This window comes from Eulemur rufifrons, chromosome 17 (genome assembly GCF_041146395.1).
Source record: "Eulemur rufifrons isolate Redbay chromosome 17, OSU_ERuf_1, whole genome shotgun sequence".
Taxonomy (NCBI): domain Eukaryota; kingdom Metazoa; phylum Chordata; class Mammalia; order Primates; family Lemuridae; genus Eulemur; species Eulemur rufifrons.
Window position 1 is genome coordinate 36,016,891 of NC_090999.1, and position 24,016 is coordinate 36,040,906.

The 24,016-nt window shown below is 37.0% G+C and overlaps 1 protein-coding gene and 1 pseudogene across 1 annotated transcript in view; one reads left to right on the plus strand and one right to left on the minus strand.

Moving 5' to 3' along the window:
• Positions 1-23,148, plus strand: part of MAP3K1 (mitogen-activated protein kinase kinase kinase 1) — a 77,434-nt gene extending 54,286 nt beyond the window's left edge. Inside the window, exons 8-20 of the mRNA XM_069492874.1 lie at positions 847-928; positions 1,042-1,225; positions 3,537-3,815; positions 7,128-7,249; positions 9,189-9,280; positions 9,550-9,739; positions 10,050-11,331; positions 11,706-11,858; positions 12,614-12,776; positions 15,592-15,723; positions 16,644-16,786; positions 17,500-17,631; positions 20,498-23,148. Of these exons, the coding sequence (XP_069348975.1) occupies positions 847-928; positions 1,042-1,225; positions 3,537-3,815; positions 7,128-7,249; positions 9,189-9,280; positions 9,550-9,739; positions 10,050-11,331; positions 11,706-11,858; positions 12,614-12,776; positions 15,592-15,723; positions 16,644-16,786; positions 17,500-17,631; positions 20,498-20,647 (3,104 nt within the window). The 3' untranslated portion in view covers positions 20,648-23,148. The remainder of the gene's footprint in view (positions 1-846; positions 929-1,041; positions 1,226-3,536; positions 3,816-7,127; positions 7,250-9,188; positions 9,281-9,549; positions 9,740-10,049; positions 11,332-11,705; positions 11,859-12,613; positions 12,777-15,591; positions 15,724-16,643; positions 16,787-17,499; positions 17,632-20,497) is intronic.
• LOC138398365 (cytoskeleton-associated protein 5 pseudogene) lies at positions 13,172-14,176 on the minus strand (annotated as a pseudogene).
• Positions 23,149-24,016: the final 868 nt, after the last annotated feature.

Here is a 24,016-nt window from a genome sequence, read left to right on the forward strand (position 1 = left end):
GGTGAGAGAAGAAAAAAATGTATGTCTAGGTCCTTTGTGAAGTTTTCAACAAATTGGAGACCAGGATCTGTTAGGAGTTGAGCATTATGAGCAAAGAAATGCAATATAGTATGATACATGTGGTAAACAGTTCCAGCCTAGAAGGTGTACGTGAAGGGAAGGAGGTGGAAGAGCCCCCCGGTCAGGTGCTCCAGAGAGGCTGGCATCAAAGCAGGGCGTAGAGGGACCTTCCCAGGTAATCAAATGGAGCAGAACATTTTGGAAAACAGTAAGCATGTTGTCATAACTAGTAAAACAGCATTTGCAAAAGGTACAAGCATTAGAATAGTTTAACCTGCCATTTGCCTGCTTTCAGATGAATATTCAGATTATTTTTTGAGTTCTTTTTTTTTTTTTTTTTTTTTTTTTTTTTTGAGACAGAGTCTCACTCTGTTGCCCAGGCTAGAGTGAGTGCCGTGGCGTCAGCCTAGCTCACAGCAACCTCAAACTCCTGAGCTCAAGGGATCCTCCTGTCTCAGCCTCCCGAGTAGCTGGGACTACAGGCATGAGCCACCATGCCCGGCTAATTTTTTCTATATATATTTTTAGCTGTCCATATAATTTCTTTCTATTTTTAGTAGAGATGGGGTCTCGCTCTTGCTCAGGCTGGTCTCGAACTCCTGAGCTCAAACGATCCGCCCACCTCGGCCTCCCAGAGTGCTAGGATTACAGGCGTGAGCCACCACGCCCGGCCTATTTTTTGAGTTCTTTTCGTATAAATCCTATACTAATTATTATGAACAGTTATGACATTTCTATGTTAAGCATTTACATTTTTGTAAGATTCGGTTTTTTTTTATTTTTCAGGGGCAGAAGAATGTAGAAGAAATAGAGAACCTTTAATATGTCCCCTTTGTAGGTCTAAGTGGAGATCCCATGATTTCTACAGGTAATAATTTTGAATTAATGATTTATGTATTTAATAGGAAAAATACAAATATGTTCTTAAAGTATGACTTAAATCTGTTAATTTTTTTTAGCAAGTTTTATTTCTCATTTTAGCCATGAGTTGTCAAGCCCTGTGGATTCCCCGTCTTCCCTGAGAGCTGCACAGCAGCAAACCGTACAGCAGCAGCCTGTGGCTGGACCACAACGAAGGAGTCAAGAGAGCAATTTTAATCTTACTCATTATGGAACTCAGCAAATCCCTCCTGCTTACAAAGATTTAGCTGAACCGTGGATTCAGGTAAGTACTTCTTTGTTCTTCAGTTCTGTAAGAAACATTTATAGATCAATTAATGTATTTGTCCCCTTTCCCCAGTTGTTTATGATTTAAGAAGACCCTTTTGCTTGCCTCCATCATGACTCCAATTCCACTGAAAATTTTAATTTTACTTTTGGCATTAATATTATGCTGCTTACTTTACAGCTTAAACTTCAAAAATTGTTTGTCGTTCACTTCCCATATCTAGAAACATCTCTTCCTGAACTAACAGACATACAAGGTTATCTAAGGATAGAAACCAGAACCCTTCAATGCTAACTTTTTCTGATGTTTAATCCCCACTGCTGCCAAGAATTTTCATTATGTTTCTTATTTGCTGCCATTTTAATTCAGTTTCACTTTGCCATATCCTAATGGCTTATAATAGGTGCTTAATAATCACTGAGCAGATGAATAAGAAAAAATATGTGATATTTACCTTGGATTAGTCACTATTATTTGTAAGGACAGCTTCTGTTCCTTTACCTTCTCTTCTGATTGAATGCTTTTCCATTCTTAATAAGTAGGATTTTTGGTTGGTTGGTTGCTTTGTAATGATTTTCTTGGTTGTTGAATGCTTATTCTATTATTTTAAAAATATAAAATCTAAAACCAGGTAGGTCTTCAGTAGACGATAGTGAAGTAAAATAATTATTTTTGATAATCTTGTTAAATTCTGTTGAATGCTATTAAATTTGTGAATGGATGCATGAACTCATCAAGCTTGTATATCATTAGGATTTGTTTCCTTTTTCTTTTGTAACCTTTACAGTCCTGTAGCTTGGGAATTCTCTTTTCTGAGCCTGTTAGCAATCCATTATGCAGCTAATCAAATCTGCAGAATTAATAAACACATCTTAATTTTTTTATCCATAATAGTTCATTAGTGATATTTAGCATAGGCCCTCCCTTGGTCCTTCATGAGCCCTCAAGTTGATTCAGAGCTATTGGATGCCCTTCGTCCAAGGCAGTGATCTGGTTTGTCTTGCTTAAGCTTTAGGTTGGACTGGGCTATATAGTCCTAGTTTTTTTATTATTAAGAATATTGTGTAAGACAGAATTAAAACTTCATGGTATGCTATTTAACAGTGCCAGCAGTTCACTATATTCTTGTTCCTTACTATCCCGTTATAATAGAATACATGTAAGTAAGTAGGTCATGATTTGTTTTCTCCAAAATTGTGTTTGTTTATTCATCTCTAATATTTGGAAATTTTTCACACGATGAATTATCTTAGGTATTAAGTTTACCTTTAGTTAATTGGCGCAGATTGTCAAGACCATTTATCCCCTTTCTTTCTCTGAGGACTCTGTGGCTCTGCGGGTAATGATAACTGTGACAATATACACGTTAATTCTGGGTCTGTCATTATCCTTTGATGATTTGAACACAAGCATCTTTCTTTAGTTGGTCAATTTTCAACTCTATTCCTCTTAGCCCCACCTATTTTGTCTAGTTTTTTTAAACATTTTTGTACGAGACAAAATCCAATAAATTATAAAATAAAATAAATTATTATTACTTATTGCTGTCATCTGTAAGAGAAGTACTCTGTATCTCTTGAAACCCATTCCGGTCCCTTTCTTGATTTGGCTTTTTTAAAAATCTTGTTCTAGTTTTTTCTCTGTACACTACCTTAATATAAATGCAAAGGTAGGGTTCTTCAGAGATTTTTTGTTTTTTGGGGATTTTTTGATAAGCATGGGGGCTACAGGCTTAGAAATATATGTATATCCATTTAATTACTTAATGGAGTTTACTGTTAATTTTACTTGAGCTAATAAATGTTAATGACTTTTGTTAATTACCAGTTAAACTTGAATATAAAATTCTTCCTGATGATTTTTAAATGGCTGGGCATATTTGAAATTATGTAGTATGGTGAAGATTTAAGAAATGTCCAGAGGTGGCTCGTGCCTATAATTGCAGCACTTTGGGAGGCCAAGGCAGGAGGATTTCTTGAGGCCAGGAGTTCAAGACCAGCCAGAGCAACATAGTGAGACCCTGTCTCTACAGAAAAATAGAAAAATTAGCCAGGTATGGTGGCATGTGCCTGTAGTGCCAGCTACTCAGGAGGCTGAGGCAGGAGGATCACTTGAGCCCAAGAGTTCAAGGCTGCAGTGACCTATGATGGTGCCACTGCACTCAGCCTAAGTGACAGAGCAAGACCTTGTCAAAAAAAAAAAAAAATGTCCAATTTTTATTTAGTAATCAAAATTCATGCTTAACTCAAAATACTGTGGGTTCATTAGTTTTTCTTCACATGGAATCCATTGTGTTTGTTTGATACAGGTGTTTGGAATGGAACTCGTTGGCTGCTTATTTTCTAGAAACTGGAATGTAAGAGAGATGGCCCTCAGGCGTCTTTCCCACGATGTTAGTGGGGCCCTGCTGTTGGCGAATGGGGAGAGCACTGGAAATTCTGGGGGCAGCGGTGGAAGCAGTCCGAGTGCTGGAGCTGCCAGTGGGTCGTCCCAGACCAGTGTCTCGGGAGACGTGGTGGAGGCGTGCTGCAGCGTCTTGTCAATGGTCTGTGCTGACCCTGTCTACAAAGTGTACGTTGCTGCTTTAGTAAGTAGCTTTATTCCATAACCATATCATCATGGGTTTGGATTTTTTTGGTGGTTTGTAGATACTGTTTTTAAGATACAATAAAGCTACTTTACCTAGTTTTGGACAATCCAAATTTTCTTTTTATTTCATAATCCCAGGAAATTGCAATTTTCCATTTAATCTGTTCATTTGAATTTTACTATTTTAATCTGTTCAGGTTTTCCTATATACTGTTTGCTTTTCTGTTTTAATGTTTTAAAAACTTTAATGTTTAAAGACTGTTTTAACGTCTTGCTCTTCATATCTTTACATTTTCCTGAGCAGGTACCTTGTACATGACAAAATTCAAAATGCTTAATGGGATGGCAAAGTGATCAAAGTTACTTTGATTTTTTTTTTAATCTGATATCAGTAGATATTAAGGGGAAATTATTTTTAATAAACAATTCACTTGATTTTTATTATAATCAACATAATTACGTGGAAATTCAGGAGACTTTTCAAAGAAAAGAGTTCTATAACGTAGATCAGTGCAGTTTAACCTGTTAGAAGTTGTCTTTCATGAGTAGGATGGTGAAGAGGAGGTAATTTTGGAGACTAATTTGACTTTCTCCATTTCGAGTATGTATCTCCCTAGAACAGCATTTTTCTCAACCTCAGCGCTGTTGACATTGGTCAGAGAAATGTTTACTGGGAAATGGGGGCCACCAGGGGTGTCGTCCTGTGCACTGTAGGATGATTAGCAGCATCCTGGCTTCTGCCCGTTAGATACCAGTAGCAAACCCACCCCCACCCTTTATGCCCATAGTCATAACAGCCAGGAATGTCTACAAGCAGTGCCACATGTCACCTGAGGCTCAAAATCTCCCCTAGTTCAGAACTACTGCTTTAGAAAAATTCTTATCTAGTCTGTTTTTAAAACTCATTAGTCTCTAAACTTCCTCTCTCAATATTTTTCTAATTCATCCTCTAATGACTGTGCCTAATGAATCTTCTTTTTGAGGCAGTTTAGCATGATGGTTATGAACATCGGTTTGGGGTCAGAATTGAGTGACGTAATAATTAATTCATTATCCCAACTGGAATGCTTGAATGATGTGCTGGTCTGTTCACTGAAAGGCTTCTAGGAACCTTTAGTAAGCTAATATATATGTTGTGCATCCATCAGATCTAAGGGGTAGGGTGCATTGTTTCCCAGATTTATTTGACTATGGCCTATTTTTTTATGTAGCAGCTGGAAGAACTAACATTCTATAGAAGAAAGACCAATGTTCTTGGCCCAACTTTTTACCACTTCTTAGTATTTTCCAACACATACCTTCAGGCATACTTGACTGTTCTATATAGTCATCTTTTTCCCAGTTCCTTTTCTGCAAAGCCTTCCCTGATCTTCCCAGCCAGTGGTGCCCTCTTCTTTCTACCATATTGCTCCTTTTGCACACACCGTGTACTACCTTACTGTCTGGTTGTTTCTTAAGTTTCCAACTGGCCTATGAGCTCCTATAGCACAGGACCATATAAAGCTGTGGTCCCCAATCCCCGGGCTGAGGACCAGTACCAGTCCTTGACCTGTTAGGAACCGGGCCACACAGCAGGAGGTGAGCAGTGGGCAAGTGAAGCTTTATACTTACAGCCGCTCCCCATCGCTTGCATCACCATGTAAGTTCCACCCTCTATCAGTTCAGCAGTGGCATCAGATTCTCATGGGAGCAGGAACCCTACTGTAAACTGTGCATGTGTGGGAACTGGGTTGCTCACTCCTTATGAGAATCTAAGGCCTGATGATCTGACGTGGAGCTAAGGCAGTGTTGTAGCGCTGGGGAGCGGCTGCAAATATAGATTATTAGCAGAGAGGTTTGACTGCACAGTAAATGTAATGTGCTTGAATCATCCCAAAACCATCCCCCCGCTACCACCCAGTCCATGGAAAAATTGTTTTCCAGGAAAACAGTCCCTGGTGCCAAAAAGGTTGGGGACCACTGGTATAAAGGATACCCTATCCTGGTTCCTCTGCAATTATTTAGTGTGCCAGGTTCAGAGGAGACAGATACGGCTCCTGCTCTTAAAATTCCCCCTTCCCTTTTCTTCCACCTTCCTCCCCATATATAATTTTTTGCTGAACTATTTGAGAGTTCTTTGCAGGCATCATGACACTTTCTCCTCAAATACTTCAACATATGTCTTGTAAGACCAGAAACACTGTTCTATACAACCACAGTGCAGTCGGCACACTCAGAAAACTTAACATCAATAACCATACTGTTGCGTACTAGATGTCATATTCAAATCCTTCCAGGTATCCCAATAGTGTCCTTTATAGCTAAACTGCAGACTTCGTTCAGATTTTATCACTAATGTCCTTTCCATTCTAGGATCCCACATTACATTTAGTCATCATCTCCCCTTAATCTCATCTGTGACAATTCCTAAGTCTTTCCTTGTCTTTCATGACCTTGACACTTTTGAAGTATGCTGGCCAGTTATTTTGTAGGCTGTCCGTCAGTTTGGGTTTTTCTGATGTTTTCTCATGATTAGTTTAGAGTTCGACGTTTTTCACGAGACTGCCACCGAGGTGATGTGCCCCTTCTCAGTGCGTCATATCAGTGGGTGCATATGTCCACGTGTCTTACTGTTGGTGATGCTGTTGGGTAGGGTAATGTCTACTGAGTTTCTCTGTTGTAAAGTTATTATTACTAGGCATCGTAGTAGAGACACTTTGAGATTATACAAATATCCTGTTTTCTTCTCAAAATTTTGTCCACTGATTTTAGCATTTGTAAGTGGATCTTGCCTGCAGCAGTTACTACTACACCATTAAAAAATGGTGTTTGAAATGGTGATTTTCTGTTTTCCTCATCCCTTCCACATTAATTAGCTGAGCTGTCTCTGCCTCACTGGTATACCTGGCCAGTGTTTAATTCACATCAGTGCAGGCACACGGGTCCCTGCGTTGCTCTGTGGGTTATGTCCAGTGCCACCATCGTTTATTTAGTTGCTCTGCTTATTGCAGCTTTGGCCATTGGGTCTCTCAGGTTGGCTCCTGTTCTCATTTTCTTCTTAAAAATAATTTTTTTAAGTTTTCATTTTGAAATGAATTCAGACTTGTAAAAATTCAGGAAGAGTTCAGAGAATTTGTTTCTACTCCATTTATAGATTTATTCAGTTATTACTATTTGCATCATTACAGAGTCGTAGATTTTAATTTAATTCTATGGGTTATACTCCATTTCTATTGTTACTTATTTTGTTGCTCAAATTGTCTCAAATTAGGCCATTGTTTCTGATGCTTTTTAAATATAGTTAAACTGACTTTCAGTTATTTTTCGTCAGAAAACATTGAGAGCCATGCTGGTATATACTCCTTGCCACAGTTTGGCAGAAAGAATCAGACTTCAGAGACTTCTCCGGCCAGTTGTAGACACCATCCTAGTCAAGTGTGCAGATGCCAATAGGTAAGCCCTTATTGGTGAACCATCTTGTCTTAAAAGTGCTTAGCACTAAGCCTCACACCTAGTGAGTATTTCATATGTATGTATTAAATGAGTCTTTGAGTATGGTTTTTTAATGTGATATTTGGAATTAAAATGTAGGTCTTAAAGCTCTTAAGGACCAGGGAAAAGAACGAATGGCAAGTAAAAGCCAAGCTAACAAACTTCACGGACCTCCACATTATTGTGTCGTGATTGATTCTCTTTACATTCTTAATCTGAAGTCCAGTTAAAAAGAACAGTAGCTGACATTTATATCCATGAAGTATAATCTCATTTTATAGAATGAGTTACACAGTATAGGAACCAGTGAGATTATTACACCTGCTTATGCTTTATTATCAGGATAAAAAAATAATAAACCCATTTCATTATTTTCAGTGTAATGTTATGTTACTCTAATGACAGTGTCAATTTTTTAAAAAACTTTATATATTCCTGCAGTATCCTTGAAAATTGAAAATGAACAAGAATAACCCTAACTAGGGAGAAAAATATGAGGTAGAGAAGTGAGGTATGGTGACAGTAAAAATGAATACAAGCCATGCTTTTTTAGACCAATGGTGCTCTTATTTTCCCCTTCCATAAAGCAGGAGGGAAAGATTGCTTTTCATTAACAAGCACAGTGACAGTAAACAGTTGTTTGGCATTTCCCATCTCTCTCCATCCCAGCAGATCTTGGTCAGCATGAAGCGTTGATGCTCCCTGTTCTGCCCCCACCTTTACACCCACTGTGAGCTCTCAGTCCGATCTTTATTTTCCTCCCCCAGTCTGATGAACTAGTTTGCAGGCTTCAAAAATGAGCTACCTACCTTTGACTAGTTTCTTATTTCATGAGGTGAGGTCTATCTCTTGCTTCCATTGTTTTCTCTACATAAACCTATGGATTGAAAGTATTGGAGATTTACTTGTTGCTTAGAGAAAACATTATGTATCTGAAAAATGTTGGCAAAGTAACAAATACTTTGCAAAATGCATAGGAAAATCATGTTTCTCAATATTAGACTAGGTATTTTTCTGAAAACTTCATTGTTTTCATGACATCTTTCATGTTGTTTACTTTCTGAAATTCTAAAATTAGGTTGTTTACCTGGTAGCTTGAGTGACTGAAACCAGAAAAAATAGTGTAAAATTTTCTGATATTTGGAACTCATTCTGGCTATATGAAAGAATATAAGGGTTTTGGTTTTGTTTTTAATTCAAGAGATTCTTTTTTTTTTTTTTTTTTTGAGACAGAGTCTCACTCTGTTGCCCGGGCTAGAGAGCCGTGGTGTCAGTCTAGCTCACAGCAACCTCAAACTCCTGGCTCAAGCGATCCTACTGCTTCAGCCTCCCAAGTAGCTGGGACTACAGGCATGCACCACCATGGCTGGCTAATTTTTTCTATATATTTTAAGTTGTTCAGCTAATTTCTTTCTAGTTTTTTAGTAGAGATGGAGTCTCACTCTTGCTCAGGCTGGTCTGGAACTCCTGAGCTCAAACGATCCTCCCGCCTCTGCCTCCCAGAGTGCTAGGATTACAGGTGTGAGCCACCACGCCCGGCCTTAATTCAAGAGATTCTTAATGAAAGTTTAGAAATCAAAATGTCAGGGTCTTCGTTCTTTTTATTTTAACAAAATATAGTAAACCTTTTATCTGGTTTGATATTTAAATCAATACTTGCTGTCTAAGAGCCAGTACTAAAGATTCTATGCTTAACACAGAGGATAAGTTAAATTTAAGAAACTAGACCTAATAATATTATTATAGTGACATTGTTAATGTGATTTTATTGGTGGAAAAGTAAGCACTTGCAAAAATGTTATTTTTTCCACTTTTTCACAAGACTTTTCATTACTACTCTAATATTGATGTGTATTTTATCCAAGAACTGGGGTTGATGTTGCTTTCCTTTCATTCTTAGCCGCACAAGTCAGCTGTCCATATCGACACTGCTGGAGTTGTGCAAAGGCCAAGCAGGAGAGTTGGCAGTTGGAAGAGAAATACTAAAAGCTGGTAATAACTTTTTACTTTAAGATTAATATAGCATGTTTTATCCTTAGCGTTCTGTCTGATCTCATACTCTCATGGGGCAGTTACAGGATTTTGAAATAATTTTATAAATCGATTTACTCTGCTAAGGTTAGAAATATGACTTAATCCAAGAGAGAAATTCTGTAAACTAATATAATTCAGAGTATTTTTCTTGGCTATTTAATCATGTTTTGTTTTAGATTTTAATATCACTATTTTTCAATCATTTATTTTTACTTTCTTTTTTGTAGGCTCCATTGGTATTGGTGGTGTTGATTATGTCTTAAATTGTATTCTTGGAAACCAAACTGAATCAAACAACTGGCAAGAGCTCCTGGGCCGCCTTTGTCTTATAGATAGACTATTGTTGGAATTTCCTGCTGAATTTTATCCTCATATTGTCAGTACTGATGTTTCACAAGCTGAGCCTGTTGAAATCAGGTAACTTCTCTTCTGAAAATGTATTGCTTGCATCTTCCTACCCACCCCACATTCTCCCCAAGAATGACACATTTTAGATTTATGAAAGACTAAAATTACAGAGCATAGATATATTACTAATACCTTAATATCTGATTGACATAAAAACCTGAAGTCTAGGCTGTATAATTAAAAAGTTATAGATCCTTTATACTAAAATGCTTTTTGAAATGTACAAGCTATAAATTACTACCATTTTTTAAATTTACTATGTTTTTCAGTAATCTGAACTTTGTCTCATAATTGTGGTGTTTTTTTTTGTTTGTTTCAGGTATAAGAAGCTGCTGTCCCTCTTGACCTTTGCTTTGCAGTCCATAGATAATTCCCACTCAATGGTCGGTAAACTTTCCCGAAGGATCTATTTGAGTTCTGCAAGAATGGTTACCACAGTACCCCATGTGTTTTCGAAACTGTTAGAAATGCTGAGCGTTTCCAGTTCCACTCACTTCACCAGGATGCGTCGCCGTTTGATGGCTATTGCGGATGAGGTGGAAATCGCCGAGGCCATCCAGCTGGGCATAGAAGACACTTTGGGTGGTCGACAGGACAGCTTTTTGCAGGTGTCTGTCCCTAACAGCTGTCCAGAAACCACAGAGAACAGTTCTCTTGAACGCACAGTCCATTTAGAGAAAACTGGAAAAGGATTATATGCTGCAAAATTGAGTGCCAGTTCAGAGGACATTTCTGACAGACTGGCCAGCATTTCAGTAGGACTTCCTAGTTTAGCAGCAACAACAGAGCAACCAAAGCCAATGGTTCAAACAAAAGGCAGGCCCCACAGTCAGTGTTTGAACTCCTCTCCCTTATCGCATCATTCCCAGTTAATATTCCCAGCCAAGTCAGCCTCCTGTACAGCGGCCCCACCTTTGCCAGCCAGCACTGTAACAGATGTGTCTAAACAGAGACCTCAGGGATTCGTTCCCTGCAAAATACCTTCTGCATCTCCTCAAACGCAGCGCAAGTTTTCTCTACAATTCCAGAGAAACTGTTGTGAAAACAAAGACTCGGGTAAACTTTCCCCAATCTTTACTCAGTCAAGACCCCTGCCCTCCAGTAATATACACAGGCCAAAGCCATCTCGACCTACCCCAGGCAGTACAAGTAAACAGGGAGATGCCTCAAAAAACAGCATGACACTTGATCTGAACAGTACCAAATGTGATGACAGCTTTGGCAGTAGCAATAGTAGTAGTAATGCTGTTATACCCAGTGACGAGACAGTGTTCACCCCAGTAGAGGAGAAATGCAGATTAGATGTCAATACGGAGCTCAACTCCAGTATTGAGGACCTTCTTGAAGCATCCATGCCTTCAAGTGATACAACGGTAACTTTTAAGTCAGAAGTTGCTGTGCTCTCTCCTGAAAAGGCTGAAAATGATGATACTTACAAAGATGATGTGAATCACAATCAGAAGTGTAAAGAAAAGATGGAAGCTGAAGAGGAAGAAGCTTTAGCAATTGCCATGGCAATGTCAGCGTCTCAGGATGCCCTCCCCGTAGTCCCTCAGCTGCAGGTTGAGAATGGAGAAGATATCATCATCATTCAACAGGATGTAAGTACAGATTCTTTAGGAGGTTAGACAGTTTCCTTGGACCATGCTGGAATGAATCTAATTCAGAAATGCTGCTTTTAACATGAGTTAATCATTACAAGCAGGTTTTTCACATAGAATCATTAATGATATGGCAATAATGTTTGTGTCATTTAAACAGCAATATTTCTTGCCTATTTCAAAGGTGTTTCTGGTTGATTCTATAATGGTGATTACTTCTCCATTTGATGTTGGTCACCAACAGCATCCACTCAGAGGTCTACAGGTAGTTTAGGAAGCCAGACTGAACTAAAGTAATATTTTGCCAGGCTAATTTCACAAAATCTTACTCTTTTAACTGAATAATAAAAAGATTGCTTTCTTTTAATATGTAGACACCAGAGACTCTCCCAGGACATACCAAAGCAAAACAACCTTACAGAGAAGACACTGAATGGCTGAAAGGTCAGCAGATAGGCCTTGGAGCATTTTCTTCTTGTTATCAGGCTCAAGATGTGGGAACTGGAACATTAATGGCTGTTAAACAGGTAAATATCTAGTGAGCATATAAATGAAATGATTCAAATTGTAAAATGAAGCATGGGAAAGTAAAAAGAATAAAGGATATGTCCATATGTGTGTAGTTTTTTAAGCTTTAAGAAACCTAAATTTCAAAGTAGACATTGCCAAAGCACCAGTTAACATCATGAATTCTATTATTATTGTTATTAAAAGTTGAAGCATAATTATTGTAAAATACAGTATCAAGATGAGTCTTGTAAAAATGTTTTTGGTTTTTTGTTTGTTTGGGTTCTTACAGTTAGTAAAGCTATAGTTTCATACTTTCCACAGTGTACTGGCGCAGTGCCATCTCGGGGTTCCTGTGGTTTACTTTTTATAATGAACATGTTTATCAGGATGTTCATTAGGAAAAATTATTTCATTTTTAATCATGTTGATTCTTCTCCCATGATTGGGCTTTTCTCATTTGTACTCTGTCATCAGACAGTTGTAATATTGGCTGTATCCCAACTTTTTGTCATTTTTCTGATATTTCACTGCTACTGATGCTAGATTCTTGTTTAAAAGAGTCTGACTTGGGTTTTTTTTTTTTAAGTACACTGCATCCATGAGCATAAATGCTGTCTGCTACTAACGTAAAAGCTAATTTGGATTTGTCCATTTTATTTTATTTTATTTTTTTTTAAGGCTGGTCAAGTGGAGCAGTGGGAAATTTGTCCATTTTAGATCAGATTGTTAGTGAAAGCTTACAAAACTTTGTGAACATGTTTATTTGAAATAGGTGACATATGTCAGAAACACATCTTCTGAGCAAGAAGAAGTCGTGGAAGCATTGAGAGAAGAGATAAGAATGATGAGCCATCTGAATCATCCGAACATCATTAGGATGTTGGGGGCCACGTGTGAGAAGAGCAATTATAATCTCTTCATTGAATGGATGGCAGGTGTGTTCATGTTTTAAATTACAAATAATAGTACATGGATTTAACTTCTTGCTTTTAAATTTAGGAAAAACAGTTTAATGAACATTTATTTTTATTAAATAGTTTGGGTTTCTAAAAACAAATTGTCCCTAATATACTAGTATGAACTACAAATACTTTGTTTTGTCTTTCATTTAATATAAGTAAAATTTTCACTACCTCTACCTTTTAAATTTTTCCAGTGTGTTTTCATTTTTTTATTTTTTGGATTTCAAAATGAATACTTCTTTACTATTTACATTAGAGGAAAAAATAGGTAATTAATGAGATTATTTGATTTAGACAATACAGAGAAGAGACTATGAAGGGAAAAGGGATCAGTCTGTATCCTATTTTTCAATCTCATTCTCTTTCTTCTATTTCAAAATTTCCCTGTTTTTGATATGTCTCTTTTTTAATGCTTTTACTAAATCTGCATGATCAGCTTCCAGTTTGGGATTTTTCGCTGGTACTTCTACAGCCTCCAGGGCCTCTTTTCTCTCTTGCCATTTTTTTTCCTCAATTTTGTCATAAAAGTCTTTGGGAAATTTGGAAAGAATGTCTACTGCTTCCAAAAGCTCATAGGCATCTGTCTATGGCACCTCATCACTATCATCACCACCTCCCTCAGCATCTCCACCAGCGGACTGTTGCTGTTCCAATTTAGCTTCTAGCTCTTCTTGGGAACAAAGAAACCGGCTAGGTTTAGGAGCACCTGTTGGCAGTCTGACCCATTCTTCTAGTTCTTTCAGCTGGACAGAGTTTATATTTTGTAATGGGAGTCTCAGAGCATCCCAAATCCATCTGTACATCTCCACAGCAATTAGTTTGGCTTCATCTCAAATAGCTTTCTCTTGAGACTCAAAGAGCTTTGGCATCACTTTGAGAATTGGCTTAATAAGCAAGATGATTTTGGAACCAAATTCACTTAAGGCTTTCCTCAGTATCTCTGTACAGGCTACTACGATCTTGGGGTTCTTATTGTCCAGGCCTTTCAGGAGCTCTTCTTACACAGCCTCTCCTTTCTCAATCTCTAGGTACATGAGACAAATCTCTATGCTTAGCTCCTTGGCTTTGGCTTTAGGTTGGTTGAACACTTTACTTACAACACCTGACACAACTTCGCCTGTGGTTTTTCCTGCTCTGTTGGCATTTTTAACATAAACAAGTACAGCTTCTAATCCTTTCAATTGAACCACTACATTGGAATCAGTGACAAATTTTCTGATCAGTCCCCAAAAATTGGACCATTCTGGGTTCTTTTCATCCTTTATTTTCTAGATCTTCTGGGCCTCTTCATACCCATTTAACCTTGCTTTCCACAGCTTATGTTCACATTTCTGATTGACCAGCAGTTTCATCCACCCACTGTCATCTTCCATTGCGCTTCCAGTTTTTTCTTAGAATTAAGAGTAATTCCTCCACTGGGTCAGAACCGAAGGACCTGCCTGCAGTGTGTTTTTAAATGATTGGGTAGCTTTGTTTTATAAGTGATTTTTCTTTTTATGCCTGGTATGTATAAGATCCATATTTTTCCAGGTGGTCATTAATTAGACAGATTAGGAAGTGTTTTAACATAACAATAAAAAAATAAAATCAACATATAACTTAAACCTATTACAAGTAAACCAGCACTGAAGTATAAAGTTGAATCTTGTCATCTGCTCAAACAGATACAGACTGAGTTTTATTTTGTACTGTACAATATATACAATAAAATAAATGACTTGAGATATGGTGAAGATTGTTTGCTTTAACTTCCTAGATTTGTGTGTGTTTTAAGAGTGCATTTCTATTTACCAGTCAGTTCTTAAGTACATTATCTGTTGTTGGTCTTCATAAGGATGTACAGAGTAGATAGGCTGACTTTTATAAACACTTTCTTTTTTTTTTTTTTAGGGTTTTTTTTTTTTTATTTTTTTATTTTTTTTTATTATTTCTTTTTTTATCATTAATAACAATTTAATTTTACAGAATCAAAGAGTCTAACAGTATATCTTGTTAGATACAGTATGTCCTCATAATGTATACATTATTTCTTGTACAATGATATGAAATAATATGGGAAATATTCATGATAAATTATTAAGTGAACAATGCAAGTTAAAAACAACAGTTTCATATTTTTTTCCCCACCCCCCCTTTCCCGAGTCAGCACCTTCAAGTGTTACCACTCCCCAAACGGTGCGCAATGCACTCATTGTGTAGGCATATCCCCATCTCCTCCCCCACCCCCCACCTCAGTCTGATGTCCAATTGGTGTCATTCCCAGATTTGTATTTAGGTGATTATCAGGGAAACCAATAAACACTTTCAAATGAGGCTTATTGCATTTGTGACTTGTCCCAGGTCAGAGGTAGGAAGTGGTAGGAAATGAAGCCAGCTCCAGATCTTGTGGCAGCTCCACCTGTTCTCTTTGCCATCTGCTAAACATGTTAGCATTGTTCATACTTAAGTCACTAATAAAGGCATTATGTATATTTTGGTTAAGAAGACAGAAGTGAATTGTACAATTCAGAAATAGTTGCATCCAAACTTTTAAAGCTTTCTGAAATCTTGGTCCTCCAGTAAACCAGTTCCGTGAAGGATCCGTAAAAATGTCTTCTAATTAATAGAGTTTTAAGATGATACAGGAATCTGTTTTTAAATCAGTTTTACTTCTGATACAGGGTATAAATTTAATATTTCAGATATGAATGTGAATTCATGCAGTGCAAGCTTTAGGAACCAAAGTGTAATAAACAATTTTAATTCTTAAGTTTATGATAATTGTTTCTGTTTTGTATTTTTCTGATAGGGGGATCTGTGGCTCATTTGCTGAGTAAATATGGAGCCTTCAAAGAATCAGTAGTTATTAACTATACTGAACAATTACTTCGTGGCCTTTCATATCTCCATGAAAACCAGATCATTCACAGAGATGTCAAAGGTAGGGAGTCTTTTAATTATTTTCTAAGAAAATAATGTGATTTTAAAATTTGGACCTTTGTTGATAGTTTCTAACCTAAGTTTCTAAGTATGGGATTATTTCTCCTGAATAACTGAGATGACTAGAATATTAGAACTGAAAGGAGCCTCATGGGTCATTTAATCTGCCTTCCTCATTTTATAGAAAAGTATATTCAATACAAGAGAGGCTGTGACTATTCCACAGTTTTACTGCTAGTTGATGGCAGAAAGTAGAGAATCCAGGTCTCCTGGTTCCCTGTCTTGGCCTCATGATATATTGACTCCTAGAAAGCTCTGTTCCTAGTTTTATTTAGGGTAATTAGGATATCATAAACTTCTTTTAAGAAAAATTCTTTCAAATCTTTTGCAGTTCAGTTTATTAAGAGCAACTATGATTTTCTGTCATGAATCTCTATAGATAGCACTTGACATAATGTATTGAAGTAATTTTATGACATTAGCTTTTTATTAAGCTGTATTTATGAAATTACAGCATATAGTTTGAATTGATCCAGATCAGTATGTTTCAACAAAACTTTGTCTTAAAATGTAAATTACACTAAAATTTGAATTTTGGAGAAAGATTTTGTTGGAAATCATATTAAAGATTTTCAGTACTTTTTAAGGTTTCACTAAATCTCTGTCTTGACTTCTTATGCCTTACTACTTTGTTTTTCAGACTTTCCCTCTGAGGCTTTAGATTTTATATATACTAGAGAGACCTGTGTGTATTTAGCAGGAATAAAGTTAAAGGAGAAGAGAGAGTAGCTTTTTCTAAACCTCTGACATGTAGCCCCCTTCTTTCTCTTGTCATTGTCCTATTTCATTAGTAATATTTTACTGGGTTTTTAATCTGTCCTTTTATTTTTAACATATAAGGTCATTTGCTGTGTTTGACAGGTGCCAATTTGCTAATTGACAGCACAGGTCAGAGACTAAGAATTGCAGATTTTGGAGCTGCCGCCAGGTTGGCGTCAAAAGGAACTGGTGCAGGAGAGTTTCAGGGGCAGTTGTTGGGGACAATTGCATTTATGGCACCTGAGGTGAGAAGCAGCTTTGAGTGTGATAAAAATCTTTCTGCGTGACAGCATTATAGCGAATGATTTTGCAGTGCTATCCAGTATGTGCTTACCAGTTAGATGTCCACAAGCCCTAAACATAAAGCTTTAATAATCTCTTTCCTTTTAGACCCTAGTGCCAACCTTTCCATCTTTGTCTTCACAAAATTCAAAAAGACAGATTTTAATAGATTTGCTTAAAGGCTATTTCTAACAAAGAATTGTTGAGTAATTTATAGTAATTGTTTTGTAGTAAACCCAAGTGCACATAATAGAAATTTTTAAAAAAATCATTACTTCTTTATTCCAAAGGGAGATGAGCACATACAGTCAGGACTTATCAGTAGTGGAAGAAGTTTAAACATTGATTGCTCTTCTGACTCAGCTTCTTCCATTGTGCTCATAACTCTTCATGTTCATATGTAGTGATTATTTGTTGTCCTTTTGCCCAATAATTTAGTAAGAGCAAAATTCTGTGATATGTCTCTTCCTCAGAATCTCACAATTCTCCAAAATACTTTTGTGCTACACAAAAAATTAAGCTTGTTAATGAAATAAGTGATATATCAGTGAATCTGTGTAATTGCTGTTTGTACCATTATTTTGCCCTGAAGTAAAAAACTAGAACCTATAACTACAAAATGCCTTTCTCTTTTTTAAATGAGTCATATTTCCAACTTAACTCTGATTTATTTTAGGTACTAAGAGGTCAACAATATGGTAGGAGCTGTGATGTGTGGAGTGTTGGCTGTGCCATTATAGAAATGGCTTGTGCAAAACCACCTTGGAATGCAGAGAAACACTCCAATCATCTTGCTTTGATATTTAAGGTATTGTGAGATAAAAATTACTTCTTTATGCTAAAATAGGCAGGAGGCAAATTCTCATGGGTTCTCCCTAACTGTCAATCTAACATGAAGGTGTATCTTCCTTAAAATAAACATACAGATGATCTCCTTCTGTGCATTTTTTTTTTTTTTTTTTTTTTTGAGACAGAGTCTCGCTTTGTTGCCCAGGCTAGAGAGTGCCGTCAGCCTAGCTCACAGCAACTTCAAACTCCTGGGCTTAAGCGATCCTACCGCCTCAGCCTCCTGAGTAGCTGGGACTACAGGCATGCCCCACCATGCCCGGCTAATTTTTTCTATATATATTTTAGTTGGCCAGATAATTTCTTTCTATTTTTAGTAGAGATGGGGTCTCGCTTTTGCTCAGGCTGGTCTCGAACTCCTGACCTTGAGCGATCCACCTGCCTCAGCCTCCCAGAGTGCTAGGATTACAGGCGTGAGCCACCACGCCCGGCCTCCTTCTGTGCATTTAAGGCAGATTTTGACTTAACAATTTTCTTTACTTTAAGATAGTGCAAAAGTGTTAGAAATTCAGTAAAATTATAGTACTTCAGATTTTGAATTTTGATCTTTTCCCGGGCTGGTGATACGTGGTTAAGATATATTCTTGCGATGCTGGGCAGCGGCAGAAAGACACAGCTCCCAGTCAGCCACACAGTCACGAGGGGTAAACAGCCAGTACTCTACAGTGTACTCTGTCGTCCAATGATTTTGCCCAACTATAGGCTAATGTAAGTGTTCTGAGCACGTTTGAGGTAGGTAGGCTAAGCTGTGATGTTCAGTAGGTTAGGTGTATTAAATGCATTGTCAACTTAATGGTATTTTAACTTACAGTGAGTTTAGCAGGATGTAACCCCAGCATAAGTTGAGAAGCATCTCTGTGTGTATATATTTTCAGGAATTTATATGGTGTCAGTGTTGGTGGCGTGTATAGTCAGTTTTCATTATTTGAGGTAGTTATGTTCTATAAAGTTGCTGCAAACACTGAATCAGCAAATACCAAAGCATTGCCTCAAGGAGAACTATGTACACATATATACCCATCACTTTAAAACTGTGAAGTTCTTCATGCATTTTATATAATTCAAAAAGTTTTTTAAATCTAATTTGCTATTTTCTATATTAAAATAATTCATACCCAAGACAATGGCCAAATCCAGTTCTACTTTCTTACAACTCTCAGACCTATTCTCTCCATTTCTACCATAGAATAGTGTAATGGTTGAGATTCTTAGCTTTTGTAGACATGTGATAGTTAAAAGCATGGGCTTTGGAGTCATATAGACCTGGTTTCAAACCCTGGCTCTACCCCTTACTGGCCATGTTATCGTAAGAAAATTACTTTTTGTATCTACCCTCCATTTTCTTATTTGTAACATGGGTACAATAATAGCACCTACATTATGGGATTATTATGAAGATAAAATTATCTCTGGGCCTTAGGCAAGCACTTAGCCCACACAGTCACTCCCACCTGCCCTAAGTTCCCCCAGTCCTCCCTGAACTATGTAAGTTCCTCAGTCACCTCTAACAATACCTAGTTTGTGTTATTGCCCTTTTCCTGTGTTCTTCCATCCTTCCCATGTCCCTGCTCCACGTGGTTCTGGTTCTCATTAAGGTTCACGTCCAGCGCTCCTCCTGCTCAGGCATTCCTTCACGTCCCCATCTGTTCCTTCTCCAGACTTCATAACACTTCAGTATGTCCCTGTGTCTGATACTTTCTTTGTTGGTCTCATAGTTATTTATGTTCCTGTCTTACCTCCTTTTTTCAAACTAAGTCTCATTGAAGGCCGTTCATGTCTGATTCATTTTTATTCCTTCCACAGAGTCTTATACGGAAGTCGCTCAATAAATATCCATGACCAGGATCAATTTGAAAGTTTGATGTTATTTCCAGAGTTTTGGTGAAACCCTAGAAATAAATGAAAATGATTTTCAAATTGGCACAGTCCATATTTGGGGGAAGGTTTTCTTGTGATTAGGAGTGAGTAGGTGGATTTAAATTATTTGAACTTAAAACCTGTTTATCAAAAAGTTCTTAAAGCTGGGTGTGGTGGCTCACCCCTGTAATCCTAGCATTCTGGGAAACCAAGGTGGGAGGATTGCTTGAGATCAGGAGTTTGAGACCAGCCTGAGCAAGAGCGAGACCACATCCCTACCAGAAATAGAAAAAATTAGCCAGACATGGTGGCGCATGCCTGTAGGCCCAGCTACTTGGTAGGAGGATCACTTGAGCCCAGGAGTTTGAGGTTGCAGTAAGCTATTATGACACCACTGCACTCTAGCATAGGTGACAGAGTAAGACTCTGTCTCAAAAAAAAAAAAAAAAAAAGTTCTCATAGTGTATTTGATGCTAAGAATTAGACTTTGTCCAACACTGAAGAAAAAAAGTAATGCAGTTGTGTTTTCTATGTACTAAATTGGCTAGGTTTAGTCTTTCTCACTCTAAATAGCTCTCTGTGCTGAAAACATACAAAACATGCAAATAAGGACAAACCATCTCAGAGACTGAATAGGAGGAAAGCAAAATTCATTTGAGTGAATGCTTTCCTTACCTAATCTTAGCCTTGTTCATTTAGACAATAAGGAAAACTGTAGATCCATCCAAATAGGATTGATTTGATCAAATTGTAAAATCCTAAAATTTGGAGGATTCTTAGAGGAAACCTCCTATCCATCCAGTGGGCGAGTTTTCCATAGACTTCTTGATAGCAGAAAGTCCTGCCACTTGTGCTCCAATTCCTCTGTGTTCAGGATGCGCTATAGAGGTTATTAAGTAGATGCGCATGTATTTCTATATCAGACGTTCCAATTGTGGAAAGTACCAATGCTCTGGCTCTTTGTCCTACAGATTGCTAGTGCAACTACTGCTCCATCAATCCCTTCACATCTGTCTCCGGGTTTACGAGATGTGGCTCTTCGTTGTTTAGAACTTCAACCTCAGGACAGACCTCCTTCAAGAGAGCTACTGAAGCATCCAGTCTTCCGTACTACATGGTAGCCAAGTATACAAATAAACTGCAGTAGAGACAGGATGCTCAACAAGAGAAAAAAAACTTTTGTGGGGAACCACACCAATAATCTACTGGCCTTCATGCCACTGAACAGCTATGAACGAGGCCAGTGGGGAACCCTTACCTAAGTATGTGATTGACAAATCATGATCTGTACCTAAGCTCAGTATGCAAAAGTCCACAATTTGTGCAGGAACTGTAAACTGTGCCTTTCCAAGAACTGGCCCTAGGTGAACAGCAAAATAATGAAGTTTGCATGAGTAAATAGCAAAAACATAATTTTATTTTTTTGGAGCACTTTTTCAGCAATATTAGCAGCTGAGGGGCTCAGGATCTATTTTAATATTGCAATTATTCTTCCATTTCATATAGTGATCACAAGCAGGGGGTTCTGCAATTCCGTTCAGTTTTTTTGTCACTGGCTATAAAATCAGTATCTGCCTCTTTTAGGTCAGAGTATGCTATGAGTAGGAGTAAATACATATATTTTTAAAAGTTGATAACTTCTTTATGACCCACAGTTGACCTTTATTTTTTTTTAAATGCCTGGGCAATTGTGATTCATTGTGCATTTTACTGTTGGCCCATTCATTTCGTTTTTGGAAGTTATGGTTCTGTATTTTCTTTTCACCTTCATTTTTGTTTAATATTCAGGGAGAGGTGATCTTTTCAAACCAGAAAAAAAAAAATAGAACTAGGTGTGAACTAGAGTTTATTAAATATCTTGCTATTGCAAGAGTTTTTTTAAATACAGATTTAACTTTGTTTTTTAAATTGGAATATAATAAAATACTACCTACATTTGAGTCAGTCACTGCTCTTATTGTGCAGGTTAAATATAAATTAACTGAAAATCAACTGTTCTCTGTGATGCAGCTCACAACCAAGATCAAGATTACCTTGAAATTTATTTGAATTTTTTTAATGTTTTGGTTTCTTTTGTCAGCTGTAGGAAACTTCACATCAGTTAGGTCTTACTCTGTATGTAACAACCGTCATTCACTGTCACCACTGATGATAACATGGAACTGCTATTTTCCTTCTCCCATGCACCATCTCTTCACAGTAGGCCTGGCTGATAGATAATTAAAAGAAAATTAACTTAGTTTAGCTTAATTACTCAACTACCAATTAATAATGTTGTTTTTAAACAATAAATTTGCTTCAAACTTGGAAAATGTGTTCAGAAAGAAAAGTGATTGAATTTCATTTATTCACTAATTCCTTGGATTTTGCACAATTATCTAATGGTTTTAGTCTAGGGTTGAATTCAGATGCATGGAATCCTGAAGGAAAATGGCAGCTCTTTTATCCTTTTTTGTGAGTCTTTTAAATCAAGTACTGATTATTAAACGCAACTTTGAGATTTTATAATAGTTTTAACTCTTCAGAAGCCAGTGTGAAATAGAATTGGTTATTCTCAAAGACTCAGGATAAACTAAATAAGCTATATAGAGTACATTTAAAATGTACAACACAAATTGGAAGTAAAATAAGTTACAAGATAAGTTTACAGGGATATATTGCTTATAATTTTTAAAAGGCAGTTTGTTTTTTATGTGTATGTTTCTTAGTGAAATTTTACATTCCTTTGTTTTGGAAGATTGGCAATATTTGAAGAGTTAAAAATAGTACAGAAATGTGAAGTTTGGTAGCTCTAAATGTGTTGTACTTGACTTTCTGTTTATTTTTTTTTTCTGTTCTTTTTTTTTTTTGACTACTTAGAATTTTCACAATTCTAATAAGATTGTTTCCAAGTCTCTCATGTGCAAGCTTTAAAGGATGCACTCTTGCCATTTTATGTACTGGAAGATCATTGGTCAGATTAATACTGTGTCTGACAGAAATGTAAACTGTATAAACTGAGGAACCTCAGCTAATCAGTATTACTTTGTAGATCACCATGCCCACCACCACATTTCAAACTCAAACTATCTATAGATGTCAAAATCCATTGTGTTTGAGTTTGTTTGCATTTCCCTCAGCTTGCTGGTAATTGTGGTGTTTTGTTTTTTGTTTTGTTTTGTTTTCAATGCAAATGTGATGTAATATTCTTATTTTCTTTGGATCAAAGCTGGACTGAAAATTGTATTATGTAATTATTTTTGTGTTCTTAATGTTATTTGGTACTCAAGTTGTAAATAACGTCTACTGCTGTTTATTCCAGTTTCTACTACCTCAGGTGTCCTATAGATTTTTCTTCTACCAAAGTTCACTTTCACAATGAAATTATATTTGCTGTGTGACTATGATTCCTAAGACTTCCAGGGCTTAAGGGCTAACTTCTATTAGCACCTTACTGTGTAAGCAAATGTTACAAAAAAAGAAAATCTCTGGGTTAAGAAAATTTGGCTTAAATGTATCCTTTGTTATTTTAAATATATCGAGATATTTTAATTAAAATTTTTACCCCATTGAACCGATTTTATAGTATTTGTACCTATTTTGGTGTTTTTGTCTTTATAGTAAATAAAAGTTTTTGAACAAAAGTTGTTACTTTTATTTATTTGAAATAATTTGATACTTGCATAAAAGTTAGCAAGAATAGGGCAAAGAACTCCTATATACCCTTCACCCAAAGACTCCAGTCAAGTATTGTCGGCTTCCCAGTTTTGTCCTTTAAAGCAAGAGGATCCAAACCAAGATCACATGTTGCTCTTAGTTGTCATGTTTCTTCAGTCTCATTCAAATCCAGAAGCATTCCTTGGTTCTTCCTTGACCTTCATGGCCTTAATTTCTTTTGAAGATTTTAGATTATTGTTTTATAGAAGCCCCTAAATTTGAGTTTGTTTGATGCTTCTTCATGATTAGATTCAGAATATGCATTTCTGGCGGGAAAATCACAGAGGGCTGTGTTCTCTCAGTGCATGAATACATACCAGGAAGCGTAGAGGTTGATTTATCCCATCATTTAACTGTGATTGACACTTTAAAGTTACTCTTTCCCTTTATAATTAATATCCACATTTATATTAAGTATTCGGGGGGGTAATACTTTGAGACTACATAAATATGCTGTTTCTCACCCAATATTAGCTCTCTGCTCTTAGCTTTCTTGCCTGAATTATTTCTCTGATGGTTGCCAAATGGTGATCTTCCAGTTCCTTCATTTCTTCTATTAATATATTGTATTAATGAGCATTTTGCTACTGGCTCACATTGGCCAGTGGGAACTTCTGAGAGCTAGCTTCTTTGTCCTTGGCAAGGCACCATTCTTGAACACTTCCATACTTTCAGCTCCATCTTGTGCCCTGTCTGCTGTGGCTCTGGGGGTCAGCCATCTTCCCAAAGAGCCCTAATTCCTTTGATGGAGAATGGTATTTAGAAACCAAGATCTGGGTGCTAGATACGCTCAC